This window comes from Zonotrichia albicollis, chromosome 14 (genome assembly GCF_047830755.1).
Source record: "Zonotrichia albicollis isolate bZonAlb1 chromosome 14, bZonAlb1.hap1, whole genome shotgun sequence".
Classification (NCBI taxonomy): domain Eukaryota; kingdom Metazoa; phylum Chordata; class Aves; order Passeriformes; family Passerellidae; genus Zonotrichia; species Zonotrichia albicollis.
Genome location: NC_133832.1, coordinates 2,218,881 through 2,233,698, shown reverse-complemented (window position 1 = coordinate 2,233,698; position 14,818 = coordinate 2,218,881). Strand labels below are relative to the sequence as shown.

The window sequence follows — 14,818 nt, the reverse complement described above, 5'->3', positions numbered from 1 at the left end:
CTTGATATTTGCCCCACAGGACAAAGATTATTTTAGTTATTTTGCGTGTTAGAAAATGATCTTGGAGGCAAGATTCCCTGTACATTGCCAGGGAGGTGGGAGGCTGCTGTGGCTGCTTGGACAGCCCCTCTTCTCCAGGGATATCCTGGATTCTTCAGTGGGAGCTTTAAGCCAGCACATAAACCCAACTTTCCCTTGTAAAGGGAAAAATCTAGATAATTTTTGCGGGATTTTTCAAGCAGTTGGCCTTTGGGTCAAGGTCCACCTCTGCAGGGAGCAATGTTTAGAGCTCCTGTTTCCAACCTCACCATTCCCTCCCTTTGTCCCGTGACGTGGCTGCTCCCAGCAGGAAGAGGACGGTCACAGGAAACCATTCAGCGCTGCCTTCCCAGCTCCTCGTCCCTCTGCAGGTAACAAGAATTTTGCAGCCCCGTTTCCTTCCAGGTTCTGCCTCAGGGGCTCCCCTGGGAGGGGAGGGCAGGAGTGGGGGCTGTAGGCTGGGACATGGAGGTGCTGCAATTTGGGAGCACCTGAGAGGACTCCTGGGGTGAGGGGATTCACAGAGGGGTTGAGCCAGGTGGCTCCGAGGTTGCTGAGCACCAAACACAGCCAGGAGGGGCAGGCATCCCTCTGGCTTTGGTGGTGGCTCCCCCATAACCAGCACAGTCACTGGGCACAGCCCATGGGAGGGGATAATGGGATCTTGCTCCAAACAGGGTCCTCTGACATCCCAGTGAAACTGCACCTGGCTTTACACTGACCCTGCTCCCGTGCCAGTGGGGCTGGGGGATCTCCCCTCACCAACCACTTCCCATGCAGAAAAATGGAATCATTTAGGCTGGAAGAGCCCTCTGAGGTCATTGAGTCCAACCATTCCCCCTGGCCTGCCAACACCCTAACCCATGTCCCTGAAAGCCAAGGGCAGTTCCAGAGGGTCTGAACCCAGTCTAAGCCCCAGGAACCTGTGACCCCAGCCTGGTGAGTCCCCACACCCTGGTGCTCTGTCACCCTGAGCCCCTGGCCTCACCCTCTGCCTGGGGGTGGCATCTGGCAGCTCAAAGGACAAGAAGCCTTCCCAGATGTTTCCTGCTGCTGTGCCAGGCCCCAGCTTGTCTCCAGTGTCTGGCATGGCTCCACCTGGATGAGTGTCCACACCTGGGAGGACCCCAGAGGGGGCTGGAGGAAGGATCACACACCTTGGTGCACACGGGGTTTGTGTGTTGGAGCTTGGCATCTCGGTGACATCAGCCCTCGGCGATGTCACCCAGCTGGTCCCCACACCTGGCCCAGCCAGGGGCTCTGGCAGGCTCGAATGCCACCAGATGCAGATCAGAGTCCGAGGCTCTTGCAGGGACGAGGATTTATTGCTTCTGTACTTCTGCCACCTGCAGGACACAGGAGAACCTGGGCGATCCCTCTCAGCCCTCAGCTCCCTGGACCATTTTCCATTTCCCTGCGCAGCTGGGTGCTCCTAACTTCCATATTCTCTGGTTTCCTGTGCCAGTTCCCAGCCCTGAGAGCATGGCTTGGAAGGAAGGGGGCACAAGCCCACCCTCGTGTTTCATCCAGCGCCTGGACCACCTTGTGCTGACTGTGAAGAGCATCGAGGACACTGTGGCCTTTTATTCCAAAGTCCTGGGCATGGAGGTGGTGACGTTCAAGGTAAACCTGACCTGAGTTAGCAGGACCCCACCAGGCCCCCAGGGTGAAATGAGTGCTGAGGGTGTAGGGGTATGTGATATATATTGTATAATTGGTTTTATCAACTGGTGGGATGTCACTGGGGCCAAGTACGAAAAGTCACACTTGATAATGTTAACAAAATTACAAATACAAAAATTAGAATTATTTCTACTAGACAAAATAACATCTTGCTATCAGCAATTACAGCAGCACAGGCAGTTCTCAGGCACACACACACCCTTTTCCAGTATATATGAGCACAGTTTTCTGGTCAGTGTCTGGATGAACTTCGCAGTGGCAAATACTTTGTTCAGTGTCTAGACACACATCTTGGGCATTAATAGTATTGCTTTCACAAAGGGTGCAATGGTGGGGGGCCTGGTGGGGTTCTGCTAACTCAGGTCAGGGTTTCACAATGGATGCTGAAGGAATCCAGCCCAGGAGGTCTCCCTGACTCTGCCTTTTCCTCTGGGAGCAGGGCAACCGCAAAGCTTTGCGCTTTGGCCAGCAGAAGTTCAACCTGCACCAGGCTGGGCAGGAGTTTGAGCCCAAGGCTCGGCGCCCCGTGCCCGGCTCTGCAGATTTCTGCCTGATCACAACAGAGCCCCTGGAGCGGCTGCTGGAGCATCTGCAGGTGAGGCAGGCCCAGAGTGCCCCCAGGGCAATGTCACCCCAGGAGACACAAATCCAGGGCCTCTGAGTGACCCTTTCCTGGGAATGTTGGTGTTGTCTCATCCAACAGTTCATGTTGTCAAGGCTGGGGGAGGAGGGCACAGTGATGATATGACCATCAAACCCCTGCTCTCCTGTGTCCTCCAGGCCTGTGGGGTGGCCATTGAAGAAGGTCCCGTGGCCAGAACTGGTGCTATGGGTCCAATAACCTCCATCTACTTCCGAGACCCCGACGAGAACCTGGTTGAGGTTTCCAGGTACTGCACGGATGTGGCTGCAGGCACTGAGGGGCAGCCCTGACCACGGCCCATGCTCTGCCTGGGTCCCAGCAGGGTTTGCCTGGCCCATTTAATGGTCCAGGCTTTAATTGTGTAAACCTGGGACAAGCCACAAAGTAGGGCTGCAAGGACGTTGGGAGTTTTCCCAAGGCAGCCTGCTCTGCTCTGCATGTGAATCCTGCTTTTATGCATCTCCATCATGGAGATTTCATGGTCTTCTGGGAAGATCTGTCCTGCTGCTGCTGCACTGCATTTTCTGGGACATCTTCCCTAATTCCTGCTTTCCCTTTTGCTACACTGCCCACCTGCCACTCCTCTCCTCTCCAGAGTCACTTTTCCACAGTTGGAAATTTCCCTTCTTCTCATCCTCCTGCTTCTTGTCACACGCTGCCTGGTGCTGGTGGGTCTCCCACCATGGCAGAGGTTTAGATCCAGCTGTGGTTGTCCAAACACATTCCTCTCCTGGGCTTTGGGAATTCGGCCTCGGTGTGACACTCAAACACTCCTGAGACTGATGATCCAAGTTTCATCCTCAGCTCTGTATCAATAATTGTGGGGTTTCTGTCACTCAAGAATGGAAAAAGCAGGGATGAGGAGCCTACATGAAGGGCAAAGTGTCAGAAGTCCAGGAGTTCACTGGATTTATGCAAAGATTGAGGATGGCCTGACGCAGAGGAGTCTGACTCTGATGGCTCCTGGTTACTTGTGGGACTGTCCTGAGTTTTCTTCTTCCTTTAGTTATTTAAAAAGCCATTTCAAAGTTATCTAAAAAGTATAAAACAATGAAGGACCTGGGGATTCTCAAGCAGAGCAGTTCCGAGGCTGGCCACACTGAGGTAGCATCGATATCCTCACGGGAACAGCGCTGGAAAGGAGGGAGGACTCTTCTGACCGCTACAGTGCAAATCCTCTATAAAATTGAAACAATCTCTGAATCGTAGTCATTTTTCCTTTGCTGGAATTTCGTGGGAAATCCAAAATTTTTCATGGTGCGAAAAAGGGCAAGGTCACAAAATATTCAGTGCTTTGGATGATCAGCAGGGTTGAGTCCTTTGTGGGAACTAAAGACAGGAATGCCATGGGAGAAAGCCACGGGCATCTCCTCGGTTGGAGATCCAGGAAGGGATCCCAGGGAGGGATGCCAAGAAGGGATCCCAGGGAGCGGAGTCTCCTCGCCCCGGCGCCCGCGGAGCATCCGGAGGTGCTCTCCAGGGTGCTGATGTGCCCCGGCCTGTCCGGATACGGAGGGACCCCTCGGGGCATCCTGCCCACGGGAGAGGGGCAGAGCCCACGGGAAAGGGCAGAGCCCATGGGGGAGAGTTAATCCCCATGGAACAGGATTGGTTCCCACGGAAGAAGGTCAATTCCTACAGGAGAGGGTGAAAGCCCATGGGAGAGGGTGAAAGCCCATGGAAGGGAATCCAAGCCCATGGGAGAGGGTCAAAGCCCATGAGAAAGGGTGAAAGCCCATGGGAGAGGGTCAAAGCCCACGGGAGAGGGTCAAAAAGCTCATGGGGGAGGGTCAGTACCCATGGGAGAGGGTCAAAGCCCATTGAGGAGGGTTAATCCCCATGGAACAGGATTGGTTCCCACAGAAGAAAGTCAATGCCTACAGGAGAGGTCAAAGCCCATGGGAGAGGGTTAATCTCTGCAGGACAGGGCCAAAGCCATGGGAAGGGGTTAATCCCCATGGAATAGGGTTGGTTCCCGCAGGAGAGGGTGAAAGCCCATGGGAGAGGGTGAAAGCCCATAGGGGAAGGTCAAAGCTCATGAGGGAAGGTCAAAGCCCATGGAAGGGAGTCAAAGTCCATGGGAGGGAGTCAAAGCCCATGGGAGAGAATTTTGTTCCCTCCACTGAAGCCCATCTTGGTTCTGTCCCACACATCAATTCCTTTAAGGCCTGGCGGACCTGCCTGGTTTCGAGGCTTTCCCGTTCACCACAAGGTGAAACATGGAATGACACTTTTGGGGATCTTACACCTGACCCAAACCATGGGAAAATCAAAACTTGTTATGGAAATTTATCAAGTATTTGGAATGTGCTGCTGATGGAGGAACTTCTCTTGGAGTGATGGTGTTGGAGCACTGGAGGCTTTGCTGGCTGATGGTTGTGGTTGTCTCTGGGAGAAAGAACCTGTGGGGCTCAAGGTTTTTACCTGGAGGAACCACTGGCCACAGGCCAGCATTGCAGTTGTCCCTGTCCCAACCTCTGCTGGGCTCCCCATCTGTTGGAAAAGCCTCTGTATTGTGAGTATTCCAAATAAAACTGATGGTTTACACAACACAGCATTAAATCTTTATGGAGAAAATTTAATTCCATTCTTTATTCAGCAAGATTCATTGTGAATATTGGACAGTGGGAGAGAGTGGGTGAACAGAGGTGGGAAAACAGTTTTCTTCTGGATGGTTCATTCCCTGCACAAACCACGACCAGCAAGAGAAAAGGATCTTCCTTCTTGTCTGCTCCCATCTCATCCCTCTTGAATACTGATTCCCACAGGAGATTCCACAATTTTATCACAATCACATTGGAAAGGAGCTCTTTGGATCAGCAACCCCAGTGTTTAATGTGGAGAAATGTTGAGTTCTCCATCTCTCTACTCAGGGAGGGCATGGGGTAAGGAGCCTTTCAGGGCTTTCTGCTTAGGAGCACAGATTCCAGATTTCATCCATTTTCATGGAATGATGAGTTAAGAGCCAAATCCCAATGAGCTTCCCCTCCTCTCACAGGAGGGAAACAGGAGTTTCCCAATGGGAGTCACAGTGTATGTGCCCAAGTCACTTCCCAGAGAAGCCCATGGGCCACCTGGTGGGCCAGCTCAGAACAGGTGCCTGGGAAAACCTGGGAAAGCCAAGAGGGGTGTGTGGGACAGCCCTCGGATGGGCAGGGATCATCCTCAGGGTGTAGAACTGACGTAGCATTCCTCACCTCTCTCCCCTTCAGAAAAGACACCCAGGTCTCAAGGGTCCTCAAACCATCCTTTGTACACAGAGAAGTGGCAAACACTGCCCATGAGTTGGAGAAATGGGAGCCTTTCACTGGGAAGGAAACTCTCTGCTGGAGAGTTCTGCAGGCAGGGCTGTTTGCAGCAATGATGGATTTCTCCTGTGCCTGTGGGACTGCCTGACCCTGATCCCAAAAGTGCCCAGAGGAGCACTGAGAAAAGCACAGGTTCTGCAGCTGAACTTCCTCCTCTTTCCAGACAGGGCAGTCAGGGATTCTGCACAGAAAAAGTTCGGAATCCAGCTGTAAGAAATGCACAGGCACCGTTCCTTCTGGAGAACTGGATGATACTCCAGGATTCTCAGAGATTTCCATGGGAATTTTTTTATACTTATGGTGGCCTTTCAGCTCCTCAGCCAGCACCAATGAGGAGTTGAAGTTTACTCCATGTATTAACCCAGACACCTCCTGCCTCATGGGTTCCTTTGGAATTATCTAGTAGAAGGGGTGGGAACTTGCCTGTCCTTGGGAATCAGTAGGAAAGCACCAATGAAGAAAGGAATCGCAGCTTCACCAGGACAAGCCCCTCACCAAGCCCCCATGCTGTCCCCTCACAGGCTGCAGGCCAGCTGGGAGCTGTCTGACAGGTTCTCCAGGTTGTCCACCAGAGTGATGATGGCTTCTATTTTTTCTTCTGGAAGCACGTGGGAGGCATTGGATCGAAACTTCTTCAGGAGCGACTCTTTGCTCAGGGGCTTCCTCCAGTGCCCATAGAAAGTGTCACATTTGCCCGTCAGGACGTCCCCGCTGTGCAGGAGCAGGGCCACCTCTCCGTACATCTTGTCAAAGTTGGCCACGTTGTCTTCAGGGTGCTCCACCACCACCTTGTCCAGCAGCTCCCTGAGCTCCTGCCGGTGGATGCTGCTCTCGGAGAATGAGCCCAGGCCCACCTCGCCGTCCAGCAGGGCAGCACAGGCGTTGAACTGGAAGGAGTGCCTGGCCTGGTGCTCCGAGCTGGGGAAAGGCCGGTTGATGTACTTGGACACCGGGATCTTCAGCATAATGGTGCGGATCAGGGACGGCGAGAAGGAGCCCGCGTAGTTGATGAAGAGGTTCCGGACGGACAAGGCAGCATCCACCACCCAGTGCATGCCCAGGTGGGCTGGGAATCGCTTGAAGGCAATGTCCTGCTTTTCCAGCAGGAACTCGTGGTGCTCGCCGGGTGCCGAGAGCGGCTTGGGCTGGTAGACGCTGTAGAAGGCGCTGAAGCCCGAGCAGCCCGGGATGTCATCCAGGATCAGGGGGTTGGCCTCCATGCCTCGGCCCGCCAGCAGAGCGGCCTCCAGGCCCAGGCGGGTGGCGTTGCCCACGTGCAGAGGCTTGGCCTGGGTGGCGGCGTTGGCCATGGGCGCCCCGGCCAGCGAGGCGGCGATGCCCAGGGCGTGGCAGCACTGCGCCGAGCTCAGGGACAGCAGCTTGGCCGTGGCCGCGGCACTGCCCAGCGTGCCCACCACCGAGGGAGGGTGGAACCTGCAGGGGGACGGCAGGAATGAGCAGCCCTGGCTGCCTGGCACAGGGAACACCACAGGAGCCTTCCCATGGAAAAATGAATGGGAAGTGAGGGGCCCATCAGCCAGCAGAACTCCCTCATGGCTTCATGGAATTCACCTAACTCAGAATTAAACCATAAATTTTAGCTAATAAATTAACTTTAAAATCAGAGTTTTAGTGTATTTTAGCTTAACTCTAAATTTACAGTTAATGAACATAAATTTAGTCTAAAAATGGAGTTTCTCCTTGAAATCTCCTCAGAAACTCCAGGGTGAGCTCAGCATCTCCAAAGAGCAATTGGAATTTTCTCCAGCAGGTGCCATGGTTTGTGTCCACACAGCCAAACTTTCTATCCCTCAGACAAATCATTCAGCCTCAACTACACCCAAGGGAACAGTTCTTGCTTGATTCCATTGCTTGGATCACACCAGGGCACTGCTGGAAACAGAAGCTGGCCATGGGGCTGTACCCGCCACCAAACTGCTTGGCTCTGGGATCCTGCCCTGGCTGAGTCAGGTGATGGCACTGCAGACTCCCTGGGAGTCCTCCTGAGGGTTATTTTTGAGGCAAAATCTCTAGAAATCACCAAGTAAGTGCATGGTGCAATCACCTCTGGCATTTGGCCCTCAGTAAGGCTTTACCCTGGGGTAGAGCAATATCAAACTGGACTTAAACTTGGCTTAACCTAAAGGAACATTTTAAAATCCAGACTCACCAACCCTCTTCATCCTTGGCGAAGAACAGGAGCTTTACCTTTTGGGAATGTCGTGAGCCTCAGTGGAGAAGTGCATGAGCCTCCCTTGCACTTCCAGGCCCACGTTGAAGGCCAGCAGGAAATCCAGGCCGTTGGGTTTGGTGTTGGGAGGGAGCATCTGGGAAGCTGCCAGGAGAGCCGGCAGGATGGCCCCGGAGGGGTGAGTGGCAGGGTGCCAGGTGTCATCAAAATCCATGGAATGAGTCTGCCAGGGAAACAGAGATGGGAATGTGCTGGCTGGGTGCTGAGGGAATGAGGGCTCCCTGCTGATATTCCTGAGGAAATTCTGCCAAAGCCTCCACTCAGTGTCCCCATGGGGCGGTTCAGCTCCTCTAAGAGCCAGGAGATTCCCAGCTTTTGTCCCCCATCAGTGACCACTCTGTTTCCTGGAATGATAATTCCTGGCACCACAGATTCCCCTGGGAGAGCCAGGAACACAGATTCCCCCTGGAAAAAACAGGAGAACAGATTCCCCAGGAAGAGCTGGGAGCATAGATTCCCCTGGAAGGCCCAGGAGCACAAATCCCCCTTGGAAGATCCAGGAGCACAAATCCCCCCTGGAAGGTCCAGGAACACAAACCCCCCTTGGAAAAGTCAGGAGCACAGATCCCCCTTGGAAAATCCAGGAGCACAGATCCCCTGGGAAGATCCAGCCTCACCGCCACGCCGTTGGTGAAGGCAGCCAGCGTCGGGGAGAGTTTCACTCCTGGCTTTCCATAGACTGAGCTCACGGCCACGGAGGAGTACAGCTCCTGTGGGAAGGAGGGAATGTCAGGAGAGCCCTGGAGGTGATGTCTCAGGTTTGAGCTTTTCTGTTTTTCCCATTCTGTGCTGCTTTAGTGTGTGGGTCTGGGCTTCATATGAGGGGATGGTGAGCTCTGTGCACAGAGCAGGGAGACAAAACAATTCCTGCTCTAGCTGGTAACCAAGGACAAATGATCCAAATTTCAGGCTCAAGAGCATGGACAACAGTAGACTGAAGAGAGAAAAGCAGGAAAGGTGAGACTTCATAGGCTGGGGCAGTAGTTGGGCAATTGACTCCAGTGTGCTGGTGGACCAAGGCTTATAGAGGTGTGGGACCCATGACCAGTCAGAGATTTTTGTGGCCATTTTGGTTCATCTTGGGTGCAGCTCTGGCTGGGCTCTTGTGCTGCCCAAGATGGATGCATTGAGGAAATCCTTTTAATAAATTCCTACTTTATTCTTTAGCTCCATCTAATCTCTGTTCTAGGTCAGCCTTCACAAGGCATCAGAGGGAGTGGGGATGGTGCTGGCCATCTGGGATCAGCCCCAGAGGGGGTGGTGGCAGTGGCAGTGGCGCTGGCAGTGGCAGTGGCATTAGCAGTGGCAGTGGCAGTGGTGCTGGCAGTGGCAGTGGCAGTGGTGCTGGCAGTGGCAGTGGCGGTGGCAGTGGCATTGGCAGTGGCAGTGGCAGTGGCATTAGCAGTGGCAGTGGCAGTGGCATTGGCAGTGGCAGTGGCGGTGGCAGTGGCAGGGCTATGGCAGTGGTGGTAGCAGTGGCAATGGCAGTGGCATTGCAGGGGCTGTCCCTACCTGGCAGTAGCAGTGGCAGTAGCAGTTGACAGTGGCAATAGCAGTGGCAGTGGCAGTGGAGGGGCTGCCCCTACCCGGCAGTGGCGTGGCAGTGGCAGGGCTATGGCAGTGGCAGTGGTGGCAGTGGCAGTGGTGGTGGCATTGGAGGGGTTGTCCCTACCCGGCAGTAGCGCAGGGCGATGTCAAAGACGGGTGTGGTGCTGCCCACGAGCCCCACGCCGATGCTGTCCAGGATCATCCTCTTGCTCCGCTGCCGCACGGTCGGGGACAGGTGCTCGGGCCGCGCCGCGCGGATGAACGAGGCAAAGCTGCTGGTCACCGTGTCCTCGGGAGCGCTCCTGGCCGCCACTGCAGTGCCACGACACCGGGAGGGGACAAGGACAGCGGTGAGCCCTGCACTGGTGTCACCAGGCCAGGGAGCTGCACCTGCCCGAGGCAGGTGGGTCAATCTTGGGGAGCCTGCAAGGGCAGGGAGCTGCAATTCATCATCCCCATGGCTCCCTTCCAATTGGGGTACTCTCTGATTCCATAGGTTCTATACATAACATTTCATATTCCACAGAAGGGGTGGCTTCCAGAAGGTTCAAGCGAAGAAACTTCAGAGCTCAGCCCCATCCCCTCATCTTGGGGTTCCAACAACCATTTTTTGGGAGGGATCAACACAAATGATTGCTTTATCCAGAGGAAAGCCTAACACAAATGTACCACAGAAATCCAACACTTCCATAATTTTTTGGAAAGCAGGACTAGACCCAAAGCCTGGATTTATCCAGGTGTTTAATCCTAAAAGACATGGAAGTGTCTCAACTCAGCCACCAAAGCTCTTAAGCCCTATGTACTCCAAAGGATGCTAATCATTAAAAGTAAGTTAAAAGTCTATGGAAAATACCCAGTTTGTGTCTATTGTATATTTTAATTTCAGTGACAAATTGCCTTGTTTAGATTATATATATATATATATATATATAATATTAATTTTATATATATTATTAATTTATGTATTAATTTATAATTTATAAAATTATTCATTATCAATTCTATAATAAGAAAACAGAATATTATTAATATAATTATATTTATAACTCATAGAATCAAAATTGTTATGGTCCATTACAATTTATACCGTTAATTTGAGAGTGCACAGGAGAGCAGGGAAAATAAAATTCCACCTGGACAACCGTTGCAGGATGGAAAATCCATAAATTTACTCATGGGTGGATGTGGGGGCACACACATTGATGGAGATAAAAGATGAATTAATGTCTAAATTTACTGAATGACAGGTGAGAAAAAAACCCAACTTTTCCCCAAGAGAAAAGCTCATCCAGACCGGCAGGTAAACAGGAGGCTTTGGTTTTGGAGCAGCAAACATGGCAATTAATGAAATGACCATTCCCCAATATCGCTAGTTTGGATCCATCCCGAAATGTCACATCAGTGACTCACGGAGCGCTGGCTCATGCTCGGGCTCACCTCGAGCCCAGTCGGAGGCTCCTGTAAACACAGCTGGGAATGCCATCACCGCCTGACTCACCGGGAGAAAGGACATCCCCCTCCCGGCACCGCGTTCCTATAGGAATCCTGGCATTCCTATAGGAATCCCGGCACTCAGCACCCCGGATCCAGCCCAGCCCGGATCCCCATGGAGCATCCCCGGGTCCCCCCGCACCCTCCCGAACCGGGAGTGGTGATGTCAGGGCTTGGAGAGGCTGCAGGAAAATCTGCTCCCATCACCCAGCACCCAGCAAAGCTGGAATGGTTCCTCCCCGGCATCAAATGCTCTTTGTCACCTCAGCAGGCAGCGGGGTGTTTTAACCCTTCAGCTGAAAGCACTCCATGACTCCGAGGTTTTCCTTCTGGTATGGCAGGACTTCATACAAAAATTAAATTTGATACAAGACCAAATAAATCCCTGTGGATTATTATTTCTCTTGTCCTCGGATCTCATTAGGCAACATTCCTTGCTTTTATTGTATTAATAACTCATTTTAAAATAAATTGAGACAATAGACTAAGAATATATTTTTAAATGAGTTAATAAACCTAGAATAAAACTTACAATTAACCAAAAGAACTTAACTTTTAAAAGAAATTAATAAACTTTTATACTAAACCAAGAAAACTTTTAGAATGAAGTTAATAAACGTAATAGATCAAAAACATATTTTAAGATCAGTTAATAGCCAATCTTAGATCAAGTTAAGAGATATAATATGTCAAGTGTTTACACGGCCAAGTTGTGGTTAATTTATCCAAAGATGGGCAGTGCTGGAGCCACAGAAGGAGAGCCAGGAATGTCTGCAGGCAATGCCCAGAGCAGGATCAGGTGTAAGTAGGAAGCAGTGACAAGTGGAGGAGTTAAGGATCTGAGCCACCCTTTGAACACCTTGCAGTTGTGGTCAAAGAATTTGGAAAGTCTGGTTCTAAACCAGTTAAAGATCTGGTTCAGCACAGGACTGACAATCCACATTTTTACTCCTTGCTGCTTTTCTCCTGGTCCTTTATCCCCGAGGGCAAGAAGAACCACAGGACCCCCAAACATTTGGAAGATTTTCCTTCCAAGAATTTGAGGATTTCTCTGAGTGTGCTCAGCCCAGCACCTTCTTTTCCAGCAATTATTTAGGGATGCCCGCTAGGAAAGGATGGGGAATGCTGAGAGATACAAACCGTGGGTAGCAGTTTTGTGGACTTGCCGAGAGCTTGCCAAGAACATCTGGGATTTCTAGGGGAGAGACACAGAGAGGGAATTTGTCACTGGAGCTGCTGGAAGGTTTTTTGGAGCAGTTTTCCTGGTTGTGCCTCTCATCGTGAGACACTCACAGATCAAAAGAGCACGTAAAAGTAGCGACATATTTAAAGGAGGGAAAAAAATATTTTCCAGAGCTGCGTCCAGCAGGGATGCCAAGAACATCCAGGGAAATAAAGCCACAGAGCTGAAGGGGCAGCAGAGCCTGTGGAGCCCTGCCATGAGATCCTGCAGCAAGAGGGACCAGCTCGGAGCGGGCACAGGGAGCAGAACCCACGGAGCACTTCCCAACAACAACAACCCCCAGGTGGCACAGTCCAGGGGATGTTTGGCACTCGTGAAAGGAGCAGGATGGCAGGAAAAGGTCAGTAGCTGAATTAAGTGACTGTGAAAACCATTGGAATTTGTTAATTTTGGGGCAGGCTCCCGTTTAGTGCCACGATCAGCTGGACCAGCGGAGGAACCTCCCGGAAAGCGACATTTCCTCCTTAAAGTGCAAAAGGCGAGCTCAGGGATGGGGAGGGTTTGCTTGGAAGAGTTTTACCTGGAAGGTGGAGTAGACCATGCTGGTGGCTGCTTTTCCCAGTGCCCTTCCCGGCTCGGTGTGCTCGGCGCGAGGGATGGCAGAGGTGTGTGGCTGAAGGTGCTGGTGGCAGGGTTTATATCTGCGTCCAAAAGGCAATTTGCTTTCTGTTTTGTGCAACTGAATTTCCAGGGGGATGACATCAGTCTCTGGGGAGCCAGAGGGTGGGGGGAATCCGTGAGGAGGGGTGGTTTGTCCGTGCTGGACAGAAGGGAAACCCTCCCCTCCCACCCCCAGTTTCAGGAAATAAATAAAGATTTCAGACAATAACTGACAAGGTTCAAGGAAACTCCTGTCTCCAAAGTGCCACAGGTGCCAATGGGTGAAGCAACTGGCTCCAGGCTCCTCCTCCCAAGGAGGACTATAAAAGTGAGATTCACCAGGAAATGAGAGGGACAAGAGCATCCTCCCATTGAGCTGAAGTGTCACCAAAGCAGGTAAATCCCAGCTGCAGAGGCAGAAGTGAGGCAGTGGTGGTTTTCTTGGATGCTTTTCTTGAATACCTTCAGTGTTTGGGTGTTTGGCTGAGTCTTTCTCAGCTCTCCTTCTCCATCTCCAGCTCTGCTGGGTCACTGAACTGGGAGTGCACCCTGGAGCTTCCAGGGAACACCGGGAGCCTTCATTCCCAGAGCAATGTTTGGATTTTGGGGGAGTGCCACGGCTCTTTGCTTTGTTCAGCAGTGGAACCTGGGGACATTTATTATTTTGGGCAGAGTAACAGCCTGGAGGGACATACCTTTATTTAAAACTGGATTTTTTACTAACCCCCATGCAGACCTTTGTTGTAGCAATGCATCCCTGGCAATTCTGTCATGGTTTGCACCAGAGGAGAGGCAGGGTTGTGATGTGAAATCCAGCTGTGTGTTGTGGCTGTGCACTGTTCATCTCGCTGTGTGTTTATCCAAAATGAATTTTGCTCTCATTCCATGTTTATCTGGAGAGAAGCAGCATTTCCTCAGAGCTCTGTAAATGTTTGCTATCACTAACAAGGTGGGATGGAAAACTAATGGCAAGGTGCCCCTGGGGATGAGTGAAAATGGAATGGTTTGGTGCTTGCAGATGTGTCCCATGGCATGGGGAGCCTTGCTCCAGCCTCCTGGGGATGGAATATTCCTGTGCCTTGGAATATTCTTGTTAATACTGATCACGGAGAAGCAGCAGCGTCTGTGAGATGCACAGAGAGATTCCTGCAAACCTGACAGCCCCATGGAAATGGGATGAGATGGGAATGACCTTTCTGGCAGGGGGTGAAGTTTCTGTGAGGGCAGCAGGGAGTGAAGGAAGTGGTGGTGTCCAGAGCCTGTCCCACACAGCTCCGAGGTCAGCGGGGACAGGAGCCAGGAGGGAGGGAGGACATCACAGAGCATTCCTGCAGCCCCCAGGGCGAGGGATGTCGGGGCAAGCAGGGAGAGGAAAGAAGGTGGAGGGGGCAGGAGGAGGGAGGGTGTGGCTTTGGCTTTGCCATCGCTGCACAAGGGATTTGGGCAAGGGAAGGATCATCCCAGACTGCCCCATCCCTCCGGGAGATGCAGCTCTCAGGCAGCACCCCAGGTGTCCAGCTGCCTCCTCAGCACGGGGACATCTCCATCCCGTGGTTCCCTGGACAGTGGCTGTGCTGCTGGTGCCCTGGGTGTGCAGAAAGCCTCTAATCCCACCTGGCACAGAGGGATTTTCCATCTGCCTCCTGCACAGCCCCATGTTATCCTGTCTCACCACCAGGGTTCTGTGGTGCGTGTGGAGAAATGACAGCATTAAGGACAGTGACAGCACCCATGGGTGGGGCTATCCCAGGGCCAAACTTGGGCATATTTGATGAGAAAACCCCCTGGGGGTTCCCCTGCTGGGCCTTGTTTCTCCAGCTCAGTGCAGCCCTTGGCATTCTGGTGCTGCTGCTCCCGAGACAGCACCAGGAGGATTTTCCTGGTTTGATGTATCCTGACCTTGCAGGAACCTGAGGCAGGGACAATGCTGAGGGACATCGTGCCCAATGTCTCAGGGCAGGGACGACGAGTCTGGGTTGGTGTGTGAGGTGTGGGTGTGAGCAGTGGGTTCC

General features: G+C 52.3%; 2 protein-coding genes across 2 annotated transcripts; one reads left to right on the top strand and one right to left on the bottom strand.

Annotated features, from left to right (window-relative positions):
• The first annotated feature begins 269 nt into the window (after positions 1-269).
• On the top strand, positions 270-4,852 carry GLOD5 (glyoxalase domain containing 5). The gene is made up of 4 exons (XM_074551613.1): positions 270-410; positions 1,505-1,662; positions 2,162-2,317; positions 2,503-4,852. Exons 2-4 carry the CDS (start codon positions 1,522-1,524, stop codon positions 2,653-2,655), a joined length of 450 nt encoding a protein of 149 aa, XP_074407714.1. The 5' UTR covers positions 270-410; positions 1,505-1,521; the 3' UTR covers positions 2,656-4,852.
• Positions 4,853-4,979: 127 nt separating this feature from the next.
• On the bottom strand, positions 4,980-10,988 carry LOC102060470 (cis-aconitate decarboxylase-like). Its single transcript, XM_026797436.2, has 5 exons — positions 10,910-10,988; positions 9,597-9,784; positions 8,542-8,634; positions 7,882-8,087; positions 4,980-7,107 (listed from the first exon to the last, which is right to left on the bottom strand). The coding sequence occupies exons 1-5, from the start codon at positions 10,983-10,985 to the stop codon at positions 6,189-6,191; spliced, it is 1,482 nt and encodes a 493-aa protein (XP_026653237.2). The 5' UTR covers positions 10,986-10,988; the 3' UTR covers positions 4,980-6,188.
• Between the last annotated feature and the right edge of the window lie 3,830 nt (positions 10,989-14,818).

What these genes read in the sequence shown, in the direction of transcription:
- LOC102060470 (XM_026797436.2), bottom strand. Translation starts at nt 10,985, where the DNA reads ATGTCCTTTCTCCCGGTGAGTCAGGCGGTGATGGCATTCCCAGCTGTG. An exon ending in AGCCTCCGACTGGGCTCGAG is followed by an intron (nt 9,785 to 10,909) that starts GTGAGCCCGAGC and finishes GTGGCACTGCAG; the next exon opens with TGGCGGCCAGGAGCGCTCCC. An exon ending in TCGCCCTGCGCTACTGCCGG is followed by an intron (nt 8,635 to 9,596) that starts GTAGGGACAACC and finishes TCCTTCCCACAG; the next exon opens with GAGCTGTACTCCTCCGTGGC.
- GLOD5 (XM_074551613.1), top strand. Translation starts at nt 1,522, where the DNA reads ATGGCTTGGAAGGAAGGGGGCACAAGCCCACCCTCGTGTTTCATCCAG. An exon ending in TGGAGGTGGTGACGTTCAAG is followed by an intron (nt 1,663 to 2,161) that starts GTAAACCTGACC and finishes CTCTGGGAGCAG; the next exon opens with GGCAACCGCAAAGCTTTGCG. An exon ending in GGCTGCTGGAGCATCTGCAG is followed by an intron (nt 2,318 to 2,502) that starts GTGAGGCAGGCC and finishes TGTGTCCTCCAG; the next exon opens with GCCTGTGGGGTGGCCATTGA.